Source organism: Ischnura elegans, chromosome 8, assembly GCF_921293095.1.
Source record: "Ischnura elegans chromosome 8, ioIscEleg1.1, whole genome shotgun sequence".
Lineage (NCBI taxonomy): Eukaryota > Metazoa > Arthropoda > Insecta > Odonata > Coenagrionidae > Ischnura > Ischnura elegans.
Genome location: NC_060253.1, coordinates 55,726,193 through 55,742,870, shown reverse-complemented (window position 1 = coordinate 55,742,870; position 16,678 = coordinate 55,726,193). Strand labels below are relative to the sequence as shown.

The 16,678-nt window shown below is 37.8% G+C and overlaps 1 protein-coding gene across 6 annotated transcripts in view; it reads left to right on the top strand.

Annotated features, from left to right (window-relative positions):
* The window catches only part of LOC124163440, a 37,430-nt gene extending 22,768 nt beyond the window's left edge, over positions 1 to 14,662 (top strand). For 4 of the 6 annotated variants that reach the window (XM_046540348.1, XM_046540350.1, XM_046540349.1 and 1 more), the window contains 5 exons: positions 2,275 to 2,525; positions 6,117 to 6,261; positions 9,719 to 9,931; positions 11,323 to 11,532; positions 14,374 to 14,662. In XM_046540348.1, the coding sequence (XP_046396304.1) occupies positions 2,275 to 2,525; positions 6,117 to 6,261; positions 9,719 to 9,931; positions 11,323 to 11,532; positions 14,374 to 14,516 (962 nt within the window). In that variant the 3' untranslated portion in view covers positions 14,517 to 14,662. The remainder of the gene's footprint in view (positions 1 to 2,274; positions 2,526 to 6,116; positions 6,262 to 9,718; positions 9,932 to 11,322; positions 11,533 to 14,373) is intronic. The other 2 variants (XM_046540353.1, XM_046540352.1) reach the window with 2 other exon arrangements.
* The last annotated feature ends 2,016 nt before the right edge of the window (positions 14,663 to 16,678 follow it).

The window sequence follows — 16,678 nt, the reverse complement described above, 5'->3', positions numbered from 1 at the left end:
GCCACTGTGACAGTTTATATTCAAAGAGGTTTATGACCTCTGTAAGACCCCTGATGCTCGAAGGGGTGTCTCCGATCAATTGGCAGGGATTTCTGGAAGGAAACTCATAGACTCTGGAGAGATGATTTTATTCACCCGTTTACATTATTCGCCGTCACACGCCTAACTCTGCGACGTTCGTCTCCCAGCGGCCCCCCTCTGCTGACCCCCCCTCCTCCCCCTTCCCCATCCTCAGTCATCGTCTTTTCTTCTACCCAGCTCTGCAGTTTCCCACGGGAGGATGGAAACCGGCCACAGGAAGCGAGAGTAAAGCGACCCGACTCTTCACAGAGACAGAAACTCATGACTCTGGAAGGAATAGGAAGGAGAGTGTAGGTGATGGGTGGGGGGGTGTGGAAAGGATGGGAAGGGAAGTTGAGTCTGCTGTTTCTGTCTCTTACACCTCTTTGATTTTTGAAATGGCTGATATTCGAGAACATCGTGCAGCATTGAAATTTTGTTCTCTACTCGGTAAAATTGAGTCTCACTCAGTTAATATGTTGTCTACAGCTTATAAAAATGTGCTTTATAATAACTCAAATGCACGAGTGGTGTTTGTGAATCAAACATGGCACCATGTCAATCGAAGACATGCAACGTCCGAACCGGCCTTCAAGGTCCAGAACTGATGGAAATGTGGAAAAAAACTTTTACCCTTGTGTACAAGGATAAGAGGCGTACAATTGATGGACTCGCGTAACAATCTGGTCAATTGTGGAGCTCATTACAGCGAATTTCAGCTGAAGGTTAGCAATCGGATGAATCGTGGCAAAATTCATCCCCCACTTGTTGACTCATGGTCAGAAGCGGCATGTGTTGCTTATTGGCACCACAAGTTTTTGGTGAAAAATTCCATGGTACTGCTTCCTCACCTGCCCTACTCATCAGATCTCGCATCGTAGGCCTTTGCGATTTCTATAATCAAATAATTTGCATATTATGAATAGACTAATGGTGGTTAATGAATCACAGTCATTGCCTTTCAATATTTTGATGAAGGAAACTACCCAATTACCCAAAGCCCTCCCCCCCCCCCCCCCCCCACCCTTCAGGTAGGAAATCCAAGGAGTATCCCTTCAAAGATTAACTTTATTTGATCCATGTTCAGTTAGTATTCAGTAATAACTATGAATGTAGCAAATAATTTGGTTTTGAGGTGCTTGGATGGGTTGTGGGTTGCCTGTAATGTTAATTTCAAATTGCCAGTGTAGGCAACCCTCACATCAACCAAAATATTTTTCTGTTAGGCTAGTTTCCTTCATCAAAGAAATCAAAATCTATTGATTGCTGCATGTGCCCCATCATTAACGTGATAATTATGTGCTAGTGACTGAAATTTAAAAAAAATCACTGTTTACTTGGAAAGCGAAGATCATATTAAACCTTACTTGAAAAACTCAGAAAGGTTATTATAGCCTGGTCAAAATAAACATTGACCCTTGCATAAATTCCTAGCAAGCTGAAAATTTACAGGAATGTTTGGAATACTTCTCTAATGAAATCCTGAAAAGTCCCCTTTGATCCAGAGTGTTCAAAAATTTTTTTTCGAGGTTAAAGGTCACAAAAATGGGTTTTCGTGACCTTTTGACTTGAAAACATATTGATCAAAAAGTTAGTTTTATGATAAAAATAGCAAAAAAAACCCAATTTTGTGACATTTAACCTTGAATAAAATTTTTTGAACGCACCGGATTGATGGGGACTTTCAGGATTTCATAAGAGTGGTATTAGTAGCGTTCCTGTGAATTTACAGCTTGTTGGGAATTCATGTGAGAGTGCCGCTATCTTTTGAGCTAATTTGACCAGGCTATTATGGCTTTCAGCCAAGTGACATCAGACGTTCATCTTTCACATGGCAAGAGATAGGTAGTGAACTATCAACTGAACTCGTGGGAGCATTTCAGAAGCCTTGATCTAGGGGAAACATGTGACAATAACTATTGTTTAGAAACTAAATAAACAAGGGGAAAACTTTCCTTAGGTGTGAAAGGTATAATCGGCTAATATTTAGGGTAATTCAGGATAATGGCCCCCCTAGCAGATATGTGCATCGTGGGCAGTTGCTTCAAGAGAGAGAGGGGTCCTGAAGCTCACGTAGCGTAAACATAACTCAGGGCTATTCTTCAGGTGATGGACCAAGCAATCAATTTCTTAGTGGTTTTGTCTTAGCCTTGAAAATCCCTATCCCATAATTTACTTAACAATTTAGTTAATATTATCTTTTTTTCTTTTCAGGCAAATGGGACCATGACTCTATTCTCCTCCTGATCCAGGCATATAAAGAAGAGGATCCCAAGATTAAATCTGGTCAAATATCAAAAAGGAAGGCATGGGAAAAAATTACGGGGATATTGCAGGCAAAGGGAATCACTACGTGTTATAGCGATTGCAGGACCAGGATGAATGTTTTGAAGAGAGAGTATGAATCTATGCTTAATCTGAATGATGGAAATGATCTAGAGAGAAAAAAATGGCCTTATTTTGAGGTGAGTATTAAGTACAAGTAATGATATGGTCTTATGGTCTAAACTTGTCATTTCATTGTCAATAGGAACTCAGCATCTCAAATAGAACCATAGCTCCAGGTATATTTTATTTGAAAACTATTTGTTTCACAGGCATATCTTGCCTCATGATGGGAGTCAAACTGAAGCCGAACCAGCAAAAGTAAAGAACGGCTCATTCAGTGAATTATTGCTGCATATTTATTTTCTGTCATGGGTACAAATATTTGACCTGCATTCATTTTAAAACTTACTTGAAAAAGCTCAGAAAGGTCATTATAGCCCTGTCAAAATACTTATTTATAATATTTATATATCCATAGTATCTTGAAAGCCAAATGAATTATGTATCAGGAAAATGGATTGAGTTATAGAATATGTTCATGTTTTTGAACTGTATTTGTTGACTGTAGTGGGAAACAACATTGTCTAGTTATGGTTTCTGCCAAACCAGAACATCATATTCCCTCAATGCCCTCCACCCCAAATGGTCGAACTTGCTGCTAGGATTCAGCTGCGTGGGGGTGGTATGCATGAATTGTAAACTACCATGCTCTAGAGGGGAGTGGTAAGCCTCAATGAACATCTTTGGCACTCCAGAGCATAAGGATTAAGATATGTACAGTGAGTCCTCGTTTAACGTCACTTACCGTTCCTGAAAAATTTGACGATAAACGAAATGACGTTAATCGAAGCATAATATCCCATATGAAACAATGTAAAAAGTGAATATCGGCTCCTAGACCTCACAATTCCTACGCGAAAAAAATGTCAGTGTATCATATCTGGGGCATTTTTACGATGGGAATGCCAAACTATCGCATAAATACGAGTTCCTGTCTTCATCGACGACAATAGCAGCAATGACGTAAATCCTTCTCCATTTTTGTATCTTCCAGCATTTGCTTTTCGGCTTCGCTATGGTGGTCTCCCGGGCGAGCGTCACCTAAGCATCATCATCGCTGAAACATCGTCGCAGTTACTGGAACCAAAATTATTGTGAACTCTGCGAAAAAAGTGACGACAAAAACTCAAGAGTTCTACACGGAAAAATGCCTTGAAGTCACTTTTTAGGTTCCTGAAAACCATTTTGTCAAGTAAAACCTTGCGCACCTATGCAAGAATTCATTTTGCAGAAATTTTTGCTAAAACCGTAATCGCAATTAAGAATAAACACACCGTTTTACACTTGGGGTTGAGACTGACTGTATTACCGCTCACAAAACGAACAACCTGCAACGCCCGCCGCTTCGCCTTGTTTTTCGTGCGAAATTTAAAAGACTTGTCGTTATCGCGAAGCGTAGGTTCGATAAACGAATGACGGTCTCAAAATTTTTGTGACGTTATCGCGAAATGACGTTAAACGGGGTGACGTAGTACGAGGACTCACTGTATAAGACACTCTTCTTCACAGTTTTACATAGGCAACTCTTATCATGTACCAGTATTGTGGTCAGACTTATGATTTAAATCATCTGGGGATTTAAATGTACGACCAATAAGAAGTGCTGATTCATGAACCCCTTTTGTTAACAGGGGAAGTGACATTGCAGCTATCCGCTGCAAAATCAACATTCAGTGATAAATATACCATTTCCAATATTTGTTACTCTTGTTCTAATTAAGTTAAAGTAAAAATTCAAATGCTTGAACGGCATGGCACATGGCCGGCAGAAAATTCATTTCATGTGAAAGTGGTCTTACAGTTGAATTATGTACACATACAGTAATTCTTCGACATACGAGCAAGATACGTTCCAAGAACTTGTTCGTCCTATGCAAGGCAAAGAAAAGTGTTGTTATCCTGCAGAATGCAACACTTGATTCCAATTTTGCATTAGCTCACAACCGCTCAGTTTATCCATGTTGTCACTGTGCCGACGTGTTGAGCAGTTAATTGTTGAGGTTTTAAAAACTGTGACGGTGAATGAGTTGTCAATGAAAGTAAAAATTTAAGCCACATCCCAGAATAAAGAATATATCTTGAACTGACTCACAAGTTACAACAAATTAATGGATGATGTTGTCAGGAGTTGGGGGAGTTTCAGTATTGATCCTGATGCTATGCAGTGTGTAAACTGTGCTCCAAGCATATATCCTGCGGGCCTTCAAAATCAACATCGACCACTGCTGTTTTCAGTGAATGCCTGTTGAGCACTGCAGGCACTATTGTTGCCAAAATAAGAATAGATTAGACCTAGATAGGGTAAAAATGTGGGATTTTTTCAATCAAAACCTGAAGAAAGAACCAGTTACTAACTGATGTAATGTGACATATTGGTCAATCATGCATTCTTTAACAACGTGTTATTTATTCTTTTTTGCTTGGCAAATAAAATTATGGCGATGGTCTTAAGTTTTTTTTACAGAGCTTTCTTGCTAATTTACATCTTTAGTGGAATTATTTTCAATCATTTCTTGTGGTTGCTCATTTAAATTTGCCATTAATTCAGGTAATAAGAGTTCATCCTTGGAACCGAGAACCGATGGGGAAGAACTGGACTGGTACCGTGGACCAAAAAAAATTAAGAACCGACTCATACTTACCAGGAACCATTTCCATATCTGGCTGAGGTTATATCCATCCTCCCTATTGAAATTATTTGGCCTTTTTGCAATAACCTTAGCTTAATATGGAAAGGGTTCCTGGCCCAATCTAATGCCCAGCAGCTATCACCTTCTTTGGAAAATTCAAATCAGGCCAACAATGGGATAATGAATCCTATATAAGATCGGGGCTTGGATGTTTCCCTCTCCTGCTCTTGAAAACGCTCCCAGTAGGAGTGAAATATTGAGAAGAAAATGTTTCCAACGCATCATTTTGCAAAAGCAACCAGCAAGATTGATATAAGAAGCTGCGAAAATCTTCAGACAAAACTTCATAATGGTGTTACATAGTACTCTGGCACATTTGTGTTCATTTCTAAGTTTTTATTAGTTAATGGAATTGTTTCTTGTGATTTTGAGCCTTGTGTACGCAATATTTAAGACTAATACATAGCCGTGAAGGTCCCAAGGATCCTACAGCCTCAACTCATATGTTTGCCATATTAAGCATAAGTTTTAGTCTTAATTGGTGTTTGTCAAATAGGTGCTAAAAAGTGACTTACATCAATACAATTCATATTAAAGATCTAATTTGTGTCTTTGAATAAACATGATTCACTAGGCATAAAAAAAGACATTCAATTTTGCATCCTGTTTTTCATTCCTGCGAAACTGTAAAACCCTAAATATTTTTTTATTTTTCATTACATATATCATTTTCATGCCACAGCAGTATCAAGATGAGCATTAAATTTAGAATGGCATTAGTTGCAAGTTAAATTATTAATAGGTGTCACAGGGTGAAGTACAACTGGGTGATGCATCAAGCTATGTATTGGCTACAAACACATACAAAAGTAAAATAGTAAACTTACCATACCATGAGGGGAAGGTCTAGTGTTATCCATCAGTGGGTGTGACCTCAGCTCTATTAATTTTCTCCTGGTGCAAGTGGTTGATACTTTGTACTCTATTATGAAATGATGTCATTTTTCATTGATAAGAATAAATTATTATCAATTTCAGCTCCTTGATGATATCTTTAGCAAGAGTCAGTCTGGAGAGCCTGTCCTTCAATCTGAATCTACCATTCAGGCTTCCATACAAGAGTCATCCACAAGCAATGTCAGCAATGGCTTACCTAGTGTGCACACTTTGGATTTGGGAAAACGTAAGTCTTTTTCAGTGTTATTTAACATATTGATGTGGTCAAAGATGATTGTTGAAAATTATAATATGACTGTCGGGTCAAAAAATATTACTTCTTTAGATAGAATTACTACATGAGATAGGCACCTTCTCTATGTAACAGAATTGCAACGTTAAATTTTGGAGTGGTATGATGTTAAGACAAGGCTTAAATTATCATTTTCTCTTTTTTGATCTAATTGTTTGTTCAAAGGTTAGGTCAACTGCAATGCCTTTAATCATCGTACCTTGTAACTTTAGGCATTGATTGTTTGTTTTTTTTATTGATAGCCTGTATGTCCATAATTGTTATATTTGTCACAAACAGAGTAGAGAAAAGTGAAATTGCAATTTCTACCATTGATAAAACTCAAGAAAAATTTTTGCCCACAATTGATGAACATTAAAGAGTCAGTATGTAAAAGTGGTTTATTTTAATCTGGAGTCAAGTTGTAAATATATACTTGTGGGAGTTGAGTCAAGTCATATGAGCTATTTCTGGACTAGGCAATATAATGAATAGCATGCACCGACATATTCTCATTTTTCCAATCCCCTAGTGCATTTTCTCTTCTGAACTCTTGGGCTACTGTAAAATAGTGAAGATTATGAGGAACTTAGACAGTACCGTATATGTCTGAATATAGTCCCCCCTTTTTTTCCAAAAATGCCTGTGGTAAAAGTATAGGGGGGGACAATATTCGAACACATTTTTTAAACTTTTCCCGAAACTGAAGCCTCAAAATTAGGGGGGGGGACTATATTCGGAGGGGGACTATATTCGGGGAAATACGGTAATTGTGTCAGAATTAGGAGGTGAATGAAAATTAATGTGTCTTGAATTGTTCCAAGAGGACAGTTGAAATGAATTAACCTCCAATAATTTTTCGACAGTGTAATGTAACTATGTATTCAAACTCCCAGGAAGAGCCTAGCTATATTCCGCTGTTTTTCAATTTTTGCGGAACCCTGCAATTGTAATACAGTAAAACCCCTTATTTACACTTTTCTAGGGACCCAAGAAAAAAAGTGTAAATTGCGGGAAAATGCAAATTGTGGGAAATAGAGAATTTTCACTTTTATTCATATACTGGCTTTGGAAATGTTAATTTTTTAATTGTTCACTAGGCATTATTCCATAACATTGTTTCCCTCTGAAGCACAGTGTTTTTGCTGGCAGCAAAAATTTAAAAATATGTAATCCTGTTTTGTCTGCACTGAAAACATCTTTTGGACTGTAACCTTCCAGAACTCTAAAATATTCAGATTCTTTCCACTGAGTTGCTGTCTCTATGTTAACATCTTTGCTTTCACTACTCACCGTCTTATATACAAGACTACCTAATTTTGAATCTATCTTACCAACCATTATAGATGCCGTGGAATCTTCGATTCCCAATCTTGTGGGGAAATACCTTTTCTCAAGGGCCTTTGGGCCTGTTTACACGATACATTAACACGTACGAGTTAATTTCTGCTTGCATGAATGATTTTTGTGGACCAGAACGGGACATGTACGAATGTAGGCAGGGGCAGATGCAGGATTTTTTCCTGGGAGGGGCACAGAGGGCCTGACAGGCGAAAGATCTTGTCTTAATTGAGATTAAAAACAAGATATAACAATGACTTTACAAAATTCTCTTTATTTTTATATCAAAGTTATTCTTATTGAATTAAATGATTGAGCCTCCTTGAGTAATACACAAAACAAAGCGAACGTAATGATGATCATCAGGGGCGGATCCAGGATTTCTTGCTGGGGGGCACAAGCAATGCCGTGATTTTGTTCTGGAGAGGGGGGGGGGGGGCACAATGATACCACGTTATACAAAACGAACGCAATGATAACCGGACTGTATTAAAATTCTTGCATATTTTTTAAGTGTCTGGGGGGGCACGTGCCCCCCCCTTCCCATAGATCCTCCTATGATAACTGTATTCAAATTTTGTCTATTTTTTTAAGCATCTGGGGGGTCACGTCCCCTGCCTCTAAATCCGACTATGAATGCATGAACCAAATTTGAACAGGTTCTATTTTTTGTTCATGCATACGCACAAGTTGGGTGAATACACGGTGCATTTTCGTGTTCATAATTTAGGCATTAACTTGTACGGGTTAATGTACTATGTAAACAGGCCTTTAGATGACACCATTTGCAGGGACATTTGATGATCTTGCACCTAAAAACTACTTTTTTAGAATTCGTTCTATTTATTCTTACCCGGAATTCTTCACATATATTCTCTTTTTTGATAAATGTCCGCACTGGTTTGCATATTTTACAATGGCATCGCGATTTTTCACCACGGTATTGAATGTTGACAGTCCCAACATTAGAGTTGCTTCGCCAGCGTTTGAATCGATGCGGGTTCCGGTGTGGGAATCAACCATCTCTAAAATTTTCATTTTCTCGTCAGTTAAAAATGTCCGTTTTTCACCTCGAATTTCCATTTTCAAGCCGGATCAATTCTATTTCCCGAACGAATTGAGGGTAACTCGGCTACACACGAGTATCTGAACTACCCCTCGGCGATCAAATGCGTAGTACAAACTGTCATGGAACTTCATAATTTTTGAAAGTTACAATATTTTGCGATACACTGCTATTTGAATGGGATTATTCAAGTTTAAATAAGTTTTTTTAAAGTTTTTAATTAACCCATAATTGCTACGCAACTGTTGAATGAAGTCAGCGCAAATGATCCCAGTTGTCGGCCAAGTTTTATAGTTCCGGCATTTATCACGTTTCATCACGTCTGGTTTCCTTTCAAACTCTCGTATCAAATTATCGACTACATGATTATTGTCAACATTCCTTCAGGAGTTCTTGCATTATAATTAATACATAGCTCGATTGCTCTAAACACCTACGTTCATATCGTGGATCTTTTCGCCGCTGATAGAAAACGAGATGACGTAGTTCAACTTTCCGACGTTAGTGGCGTTCTGTCCCGCCACATTCAAATTCTTCCCGAAAATAGTTCTCATTACGTCTCTTTCTCTTGGATTTCTAAATAAAAATGCGCGAAAGGAAGCCAAAAGACAGTTTTTAGGGCTGATATGCGCGATTAATTGTTTTAGTACGCAAAAAAAATTTTTTAGTCGGCACGTCGTGATGCACATGGCGGGAAAACGAAAAAAACACGGCGTAAATACAGGGTTCTATTTACATTGGAGAGATAGGAAATATGACGGGACCCTGAAAAAAACTTGCAAGTTGCGGGAAAACGTAAATTCCGATAACGCAAATACGGGGTTTTACTGTATTTTATTTGTGTAGGTGAACATATATACTAATTTTCATTAAAATCTGAAAGGCCAATGGTCAACTCCAGGTGAAGTGTGCCGGAATGACCCAGCTCTCATTGTGTATGTTATGGTGGTTTGGAATGATCTAAACCTATAATCCTATAACTTATAATTAACTTCTGCATTGCAGAGGAAGGCTTAAGTCATGAGGAAAGGAGGCCTTTTAGAAATGCCTGGCAAAAAGAGAAGGAGAATATCAAGAAAAACTATGAGCAGGAACTGCAAAGACAGAATCAACTTTTAGAAGAAATGGAAGCTACTGCAAACCCATCTTTACCTGAATCTTTTGTAAATAGTCCCAGCCACAGCATCCCTGATATGCTTCAGTGGAATAAAGGGCCATGTATGTATTCCTCCATTCTATGTTCCTTAAATCTGACAAAGGTTTCTTTGTAGTTGGATAGGACCTTAACCAAAGAGCAGATAATTACTGTTTTTGATAGGTTATAACTTATAAGTTTTAAGATGCCCCCCATATCAGGTTGGTATATTAAATGAAAAACATGTTTTTATGCAAAATCTTCCCCATTCTCAAGGTGGAGCAGAAATGCATTTTGTATTTTTGGTAGTCTTTTTAATTAAAGGTACGTATTTTCTTTCATTTATTAGAAAAGTTACCTCTTTAAGGAGAGCAAGCGATTACTGTATTTCTCTAAACATAGTCACCCTCTGAATATAGTCCCCCTCCCTAATTTTGAGGCTTCAGTATCGGGAAAAGTTAAAAAAATGCGTTTGAATATAGTCCCCCCCTTTACTTTTACCACAGGCATTTTTGGAAAAAAAGGGGGGACCATATTCAGACATATACGGTATGTATTGTTATGAAGAAGACACTTAAAAATTAATCTGCTCCATTATTATACTCCAAAAATTTATAAGTGACTGAAAATTTTTTCAATGCCATGTCTCACATAAATGCTTCTCAAGTCGATAAATTCAGGAAGGAAACTAAAATATTAGCGAGGCGGAGAAGACAGACATTGATTGGAACTTAACATAGTATCACAATGAAGCGCATGTCAACTGAAGCCCAGAAAAAAATTAAATACGCACATCCGATATATCGGACGCTATGCACTAATGGGTTAATCACTATATATGGTGTAAATGTCTTGTGGATGTGAAAAATACAAAATTTAACCGGTATAAACTGGTAAAAGAGGAGTATTTTAATAATTAGATTCCAAAAAGTTATTGCATGGAGAGATTCATAAATTATTTTCTCTCTTTACTGAAGAGAACAATCCCAATTTTTTGATATATTATTCCTAATCACAGAAAAATTATTATTGACAAAAGAATATTAAAAATGGCAATGGATGAAATACTTAATTTATATTATTTGGAAGAAAATTCTTTAAACAATAAACCATTAAAACAATGCTTCCACTAGATTTTAGGATAGATCAAAGATGTGGTTTCAAAATGAGTTATCAAATATCTGTTTCCATTGATTCCTTCACATTAAATGTGACATAGAAGAATTGCTGTTGCTGAAAATCACCATATTGAGAATAACTTTATTCAACTGTAATTTTCACGGAATACTACAGTTGGTCTGTTTTATTTGGTGGGACATGCATTTGTACCTAATGCCGCAAAAATTTGGGAGGTCTATGATCAACTCCAGTCCAAAGTGTGTTGGATTGACCAAGGTCTAATTGTATTAGATGTAGGGAAATTGATTTATTAAAAATAAAATCCCACAACTTGTAATGAACTTCTGCATTTTAGCAAAAGGGTTGAATCATGAGGACATGAAGACTATTTTCAATGCATTGGAAAAAGAGAGGGAGAATTTTAATGAAAAACATAAACAGGAACTGCAAAGACAGGATCAACTTTTACAAGAAATGTTAACTTCTATTCACCCATCTTTACCTGAGTCTTCTCCAAATAGTTGCAGTGGTATTCCTGATATGCTTCGGTGGAATACGGGGCCATGTATGTATTCTACCGTTCTCTTTTAAATTTTGTCGTTGGTTGTAACCTTAACCAAAGAGTGGATACATAATTAATATTTTTGATAGCTTATAAGATGCCCATTTCAGGCTGGAATATCAAATGAAAAACATATTTTCATGCATCATCGTTCCCTATTAAAAGTAGTGCTTGATGGAATTAGCGCTAATTAGCTAAAGTGACATCAGGTGTCCCACAAGGAAGCGTAATACCCTTTTTTTCATTATATTCATTCGTCTGATTGACTCTGCTCCCGTATTAGCAGTAAAATACGTTTATTTGCTGACAACGCTGTTATCTATCGCAATATTTGTGATAAATCTGACTTCGTAGTTCCATCATTGGATTTAAACAAGGTTCTTTGTGGAGCTAAGAGTGGTGACTCGAACTTAATCTGAGCAGATGCACGGCAGTACATTTCTTGTGGAGTTCATCCAACTATAACCATGTTAATGCTGTGGATGGTATTAATATAAAGGCAACAGACGTAGCGAAGTACATACCTGGATGTTAGGATAACTTCAGACCTATCGTGGGGAACACATACAAGTAATATTTGTGGCAGACCCCTGAAGAAGTTAGGATTCGTCTAGGATAGTGTGGAAAGATTTTCAGATGAGGAAGTAGGTAAATGAAATTTTCTATTTTGCACTTGTCCAACCACACATTGAATGTGCTGCAAGCATATGGGATCCGGTGTAGAAAGACTTCATCCATGAACTGAATAAAATACCAAGGTAAGCTACACAATTTGTTAAAAACTGCTGCAGGCATACGGACAGCATTTCCCAGATGTTAAGCAAATTAGGCTGGGAGCCGCTAGAGACTCGGAAGCTGCAAGCTAGGCTTAGATTACTTGAACAATTGAGAACAGATATCTTTAAGAGCAACACGGAGTGCATACATCATCTTAGAGCCTCTCTATAGTTTCAGGTCCGAAAGAAGCGATAAATTAAGAGAGATACCGATAGATGGGAATTCGTTTTTCCCCCGAACCATAAAGGACTTTAATAAATGCTAGTTGTAATTTTGTTTGAGCTTTTGCTTTTTATATGTAGATGGCTGGTGTCCTATACTGTAACACCCCCTCCCACTTGCGTTTCTAGGAGGCTTGCTGTTGCTATGAAGAAGGTACTTAAAAATGAGTACATATACAGTACACTCCTGATAATTAGGGCTAATGATGGGGAGAGACAGCACGAATAATTGGGAAACACGGATAACCCAATCTTTCACTTAAATGTCTTGCAATGTTCATATTTTACCTAAAACAAACGATTTATTAATATTTATGCAGTTATTATGTGATTTTAGAGTGCTTACCGGACTCAGTGAGAGCTTTCTTCGTCAGTTCGCAATCTTTTTAGTGGCGATAACCTGGTTGTACTCGTATTGATGCTCCTTGTAAGGCCTGGTTTCAAAAACCACACATCGGTGGCTATGTTATCACTGATACAGAAAAGTGGTTTGCAGGAATGCTTCAAAACCGCTGCTCGACATCGGAAACTACACTGTCAGGTACCAGCCACGTAGTCGCGTCTCGCACAAGTTGCCCGGGTTGCAACTGCTGCGGGACGTGCATCGTGATCTCAAAGCGCGGTCGTGCACCGTGAGGCTTGGAAAACAGGAACACGGTGGTCCCGTGAATGCAGCTAGCACGCAATCGCTTCTGTTTCACGAAGGAGATTCTAATGGAAATAATAGATATAGTGTATCCTAGCATTAATGCTGCAATTCCAACGATTTTGCGTCGATTTTTTATTTTTATAAAGATCACGGAAAAAATTGAGCGAGAGTGAAAATCATGCATGGATAAACTGCAGCCGGATAAGCAGGAGTCGGCTGTACTTTATTATTTGATGTGATTGTTAGTTCAAGCTTTAGATTAGTTAGGTTGGATTAATTAGATCACGAAGTGATCTGATTTACAAGCAAATAAAACAACATTCAGCAAAGGTGAGGATGAGCCTCGAGTCTAAGCTTGAAACGTTGACTATTACGGGTAATTTAACCTGGTGAGAATCCCATGAAGAGTTTACCCATATTTGCTTTTGTTCCATATAATGCTGCATCTTTTAATGAAGCTATTATCCCATGACAGTCTTTCTTAGAGATCGAAATATATTTATGACAGTGGGCCACAGACCCACAATGTGCTTAAAACTGAATTCCTCTCTCAGACCTTATTTGTTTTTATCAAAGCTTGGCATACTGAAGTTCAACGTTCCAGTGAATCACTGAGCCATGAGGCCAGATTGCTGCAGCTCCATGTGTCATTTTTTGACGTTCGTTATTACATCCTTGAAAATTTTATTTGAATTATAACCAGGGGTGTCATGGTGCCGGAACAGTGTTTTCAAAAGACATAATAGTCAAATAACACTTTTATCAATTTTGTTGCCTAAAAATTTCTAATATACACATTCGAAACCAAAACAAAAAATTTGCAATTAAAGGTAAATAATAGCTTGTAATAAAAGAACATACAGAGTAGTATTTCACTTCCAAAAGAAGTACAGGGAAGTGTGTTCCTGCACTGCTAATTTTACCGTGACATCACTGAATATAACTTATCACTTGAGATGATTTTTATTCTTGTCTGTAGTAAATTTACAGAGAATTATAGTTAGTACAGTATATATTGTGTTCGCCGGGAATATGTAAAATCTTGTGACTCTTGCATAACTGTGAGTGACTGACGGTGAATATTTCTTTCCGTGAAGGGAGTTTCTGGTTACTCCCCCATTTGCCATGATTAACTCTTGTGCATTCTAAAATGAGTATACGTGACTAAAATTGATTTTCTTTTCTTCATCTTTTCAGGCACAATTTTTAGTGATGATGATATCAAGACTTTTATGGGTGCCACAGAAAATTGTCAAAAGGAGTGGAGGGAAAAATACCGGCAATTACTGTTTAGGCAGGATCAACTTCTAGAGGATTTATCTCAATATTTAAATGAATGATTTTGTTATTTTAAAATTTCTACTTTATTTCATCAAATTTTCCTTTTCTATAATGGTGAGTTTTACCTTCACCCAATTTTCAAACTGTACATGCAACCTAAAATTTTTCTATTTAAAATAAAATGCTTCTGTTTTTATACTTTGCATTACGGAGAATCCAGTTTCATTTGAATACAAGCAATTTGTAAGTTAATAATGTTTTAGAGTTCAAAGTCATGAAGCTTATGGGTAATCTCAGAGACTGAGAATACCCTAAATAATTTCAGCGAAATATTTACTATGCATATAAGCTTAATCACTCATTTTATGTTTCCGTAGAAAGCAGTTAAAAAGGAAATTTAACCTACGTTTCGATGCTGCATGTTTTGTTCAGGTGTTTTGGAGGCTTGAAAATCAAGGGGCTCTGGTTTCTAATAGACTTAATAAGTAACTAAATGGCACATGTGCAAGTGTTCATCTGCTGTCACACGATTTACATGAATTTTGAGTGCCAAGAAACTAATCTCAGGAACATAGATCTCCTGAGTTTCACACGAGGTGAGATTCGCCATGTCTTATTCCAGCATTTTGATAAGTAACTCCCCTGTCGTTTTCAACATTCAGCTGCAAGGTAATAAAATATATAGAGGAACAGGCTGTAATGTCAGTAGAACATAGGACCATCTTCTGAAACTGAAGTGACAGCTGGCCAATCAGGAGATGCCAATAGAAGTAATTGCACAAACCAGGAGAAAAAAGTACAAAAAAGGATCAGTTTGGTGTGATTGCTTAAGTGTTGGCGCCTCACCATATGGGTCTGTGTTCAAATCCCGGAGGTGGCAGGAACTTTTCAGGGAAAGTCCAATGCCTGCTGGTGTTCTTTGTAGTAGTCACTTCAAGTACAGCACTCCGTTAAGGTTCCTCAAGGTGCCTTTTTTAAGTAAGGCCTTCAGCTGTGGTAGCTAGATCACAAATCTACCACTCAGTGTGATAGAGTTTGCCAAGGAGGCCAGAGCCTCTGCTGAGATGGGCAGAGCACATTTGAGACACTTGTAGTCTCCTCATGGCCCATTTACTGAGGGCCAGTTAGGAAGACCTCACCCACTAAGGGACAGATGAGTGGAATTTTGGATAATTTGGATCATTTCATCGGCCAAAAAAAATTAATAAATATGCCTCTGTAAATGAGAATAGATCCACACATCTTTATACTATCAGATGATCATTTAAAAAAAAAGTACCTTACCATGCAGCTAGGCGAATAACCACATAAAAGTATCCATATAAATTGGATGAATAACATGTCTATGACTTAGAATGATTCCATGAATTGATTTATCAACTTATAGAATGAATAATTGAAAATGTAATCTTAACTTTTCGGGTGGAAGCAGGGGCGGATCCAGGATTTTGTTCTGGGGGGGATCACAAGGATATCTCGTAATACTAATTGAACGCAATGATAATGGGGCAGTATTAAAAATCTTGCATATTTTTGAGGTTCTGGGGGGGGCGGGGGGGCACGTGGCCCTGTCCCCCCCTGGATCTGCCTATGGGTGGAAGTGAGAATATAAACTATCATACCCCTTTCCCCCTAATGTGTGCCTCCCATTCCTCCCAGGAAATTCTTATCTAGGGACAGCTTTCACCACTAGTTGTGCCTCTAAGAACAAGTAAGTTGAATTGATGGAAATAAAAATATGAAAATGTCATCCCTCTCCTTCCACAGAACTATAAATCGTTTACGAGATGTATGGTAGTTGAGAATAATACCTTCTCCAATACTTTTCAGTGGTTTAAGAAAATACACGGGAAATGAATGCCGGTAGGTACCTCGCGAGTGCGTTACTGTCGAAGTTGGGGTACAAAAATCGCCATGATTCTTGCCATGAGTTAGTGGAGCAATCACGAATCGCCCCGAATTTTATAAATGTGGATCCTCAAGGCTACCTCTAAATGTGTTGTCGCCCACTTCATTTAAATGGATTTACAAAATTCGCCACTCGCGTCGCTGAGAGACAAAGTGATCCGCGTTTCTCGTGAAATACGGTTTAATTAGGGGTGTCACTCCGAATTTTATACACATGATGTGATCTATCGAATTTGTGACTTTTTAATCCTAATCCACGCAATTACAAACATTTACTTCAAAATATTGGAAAAAAGTGGATCGCATTGCACTC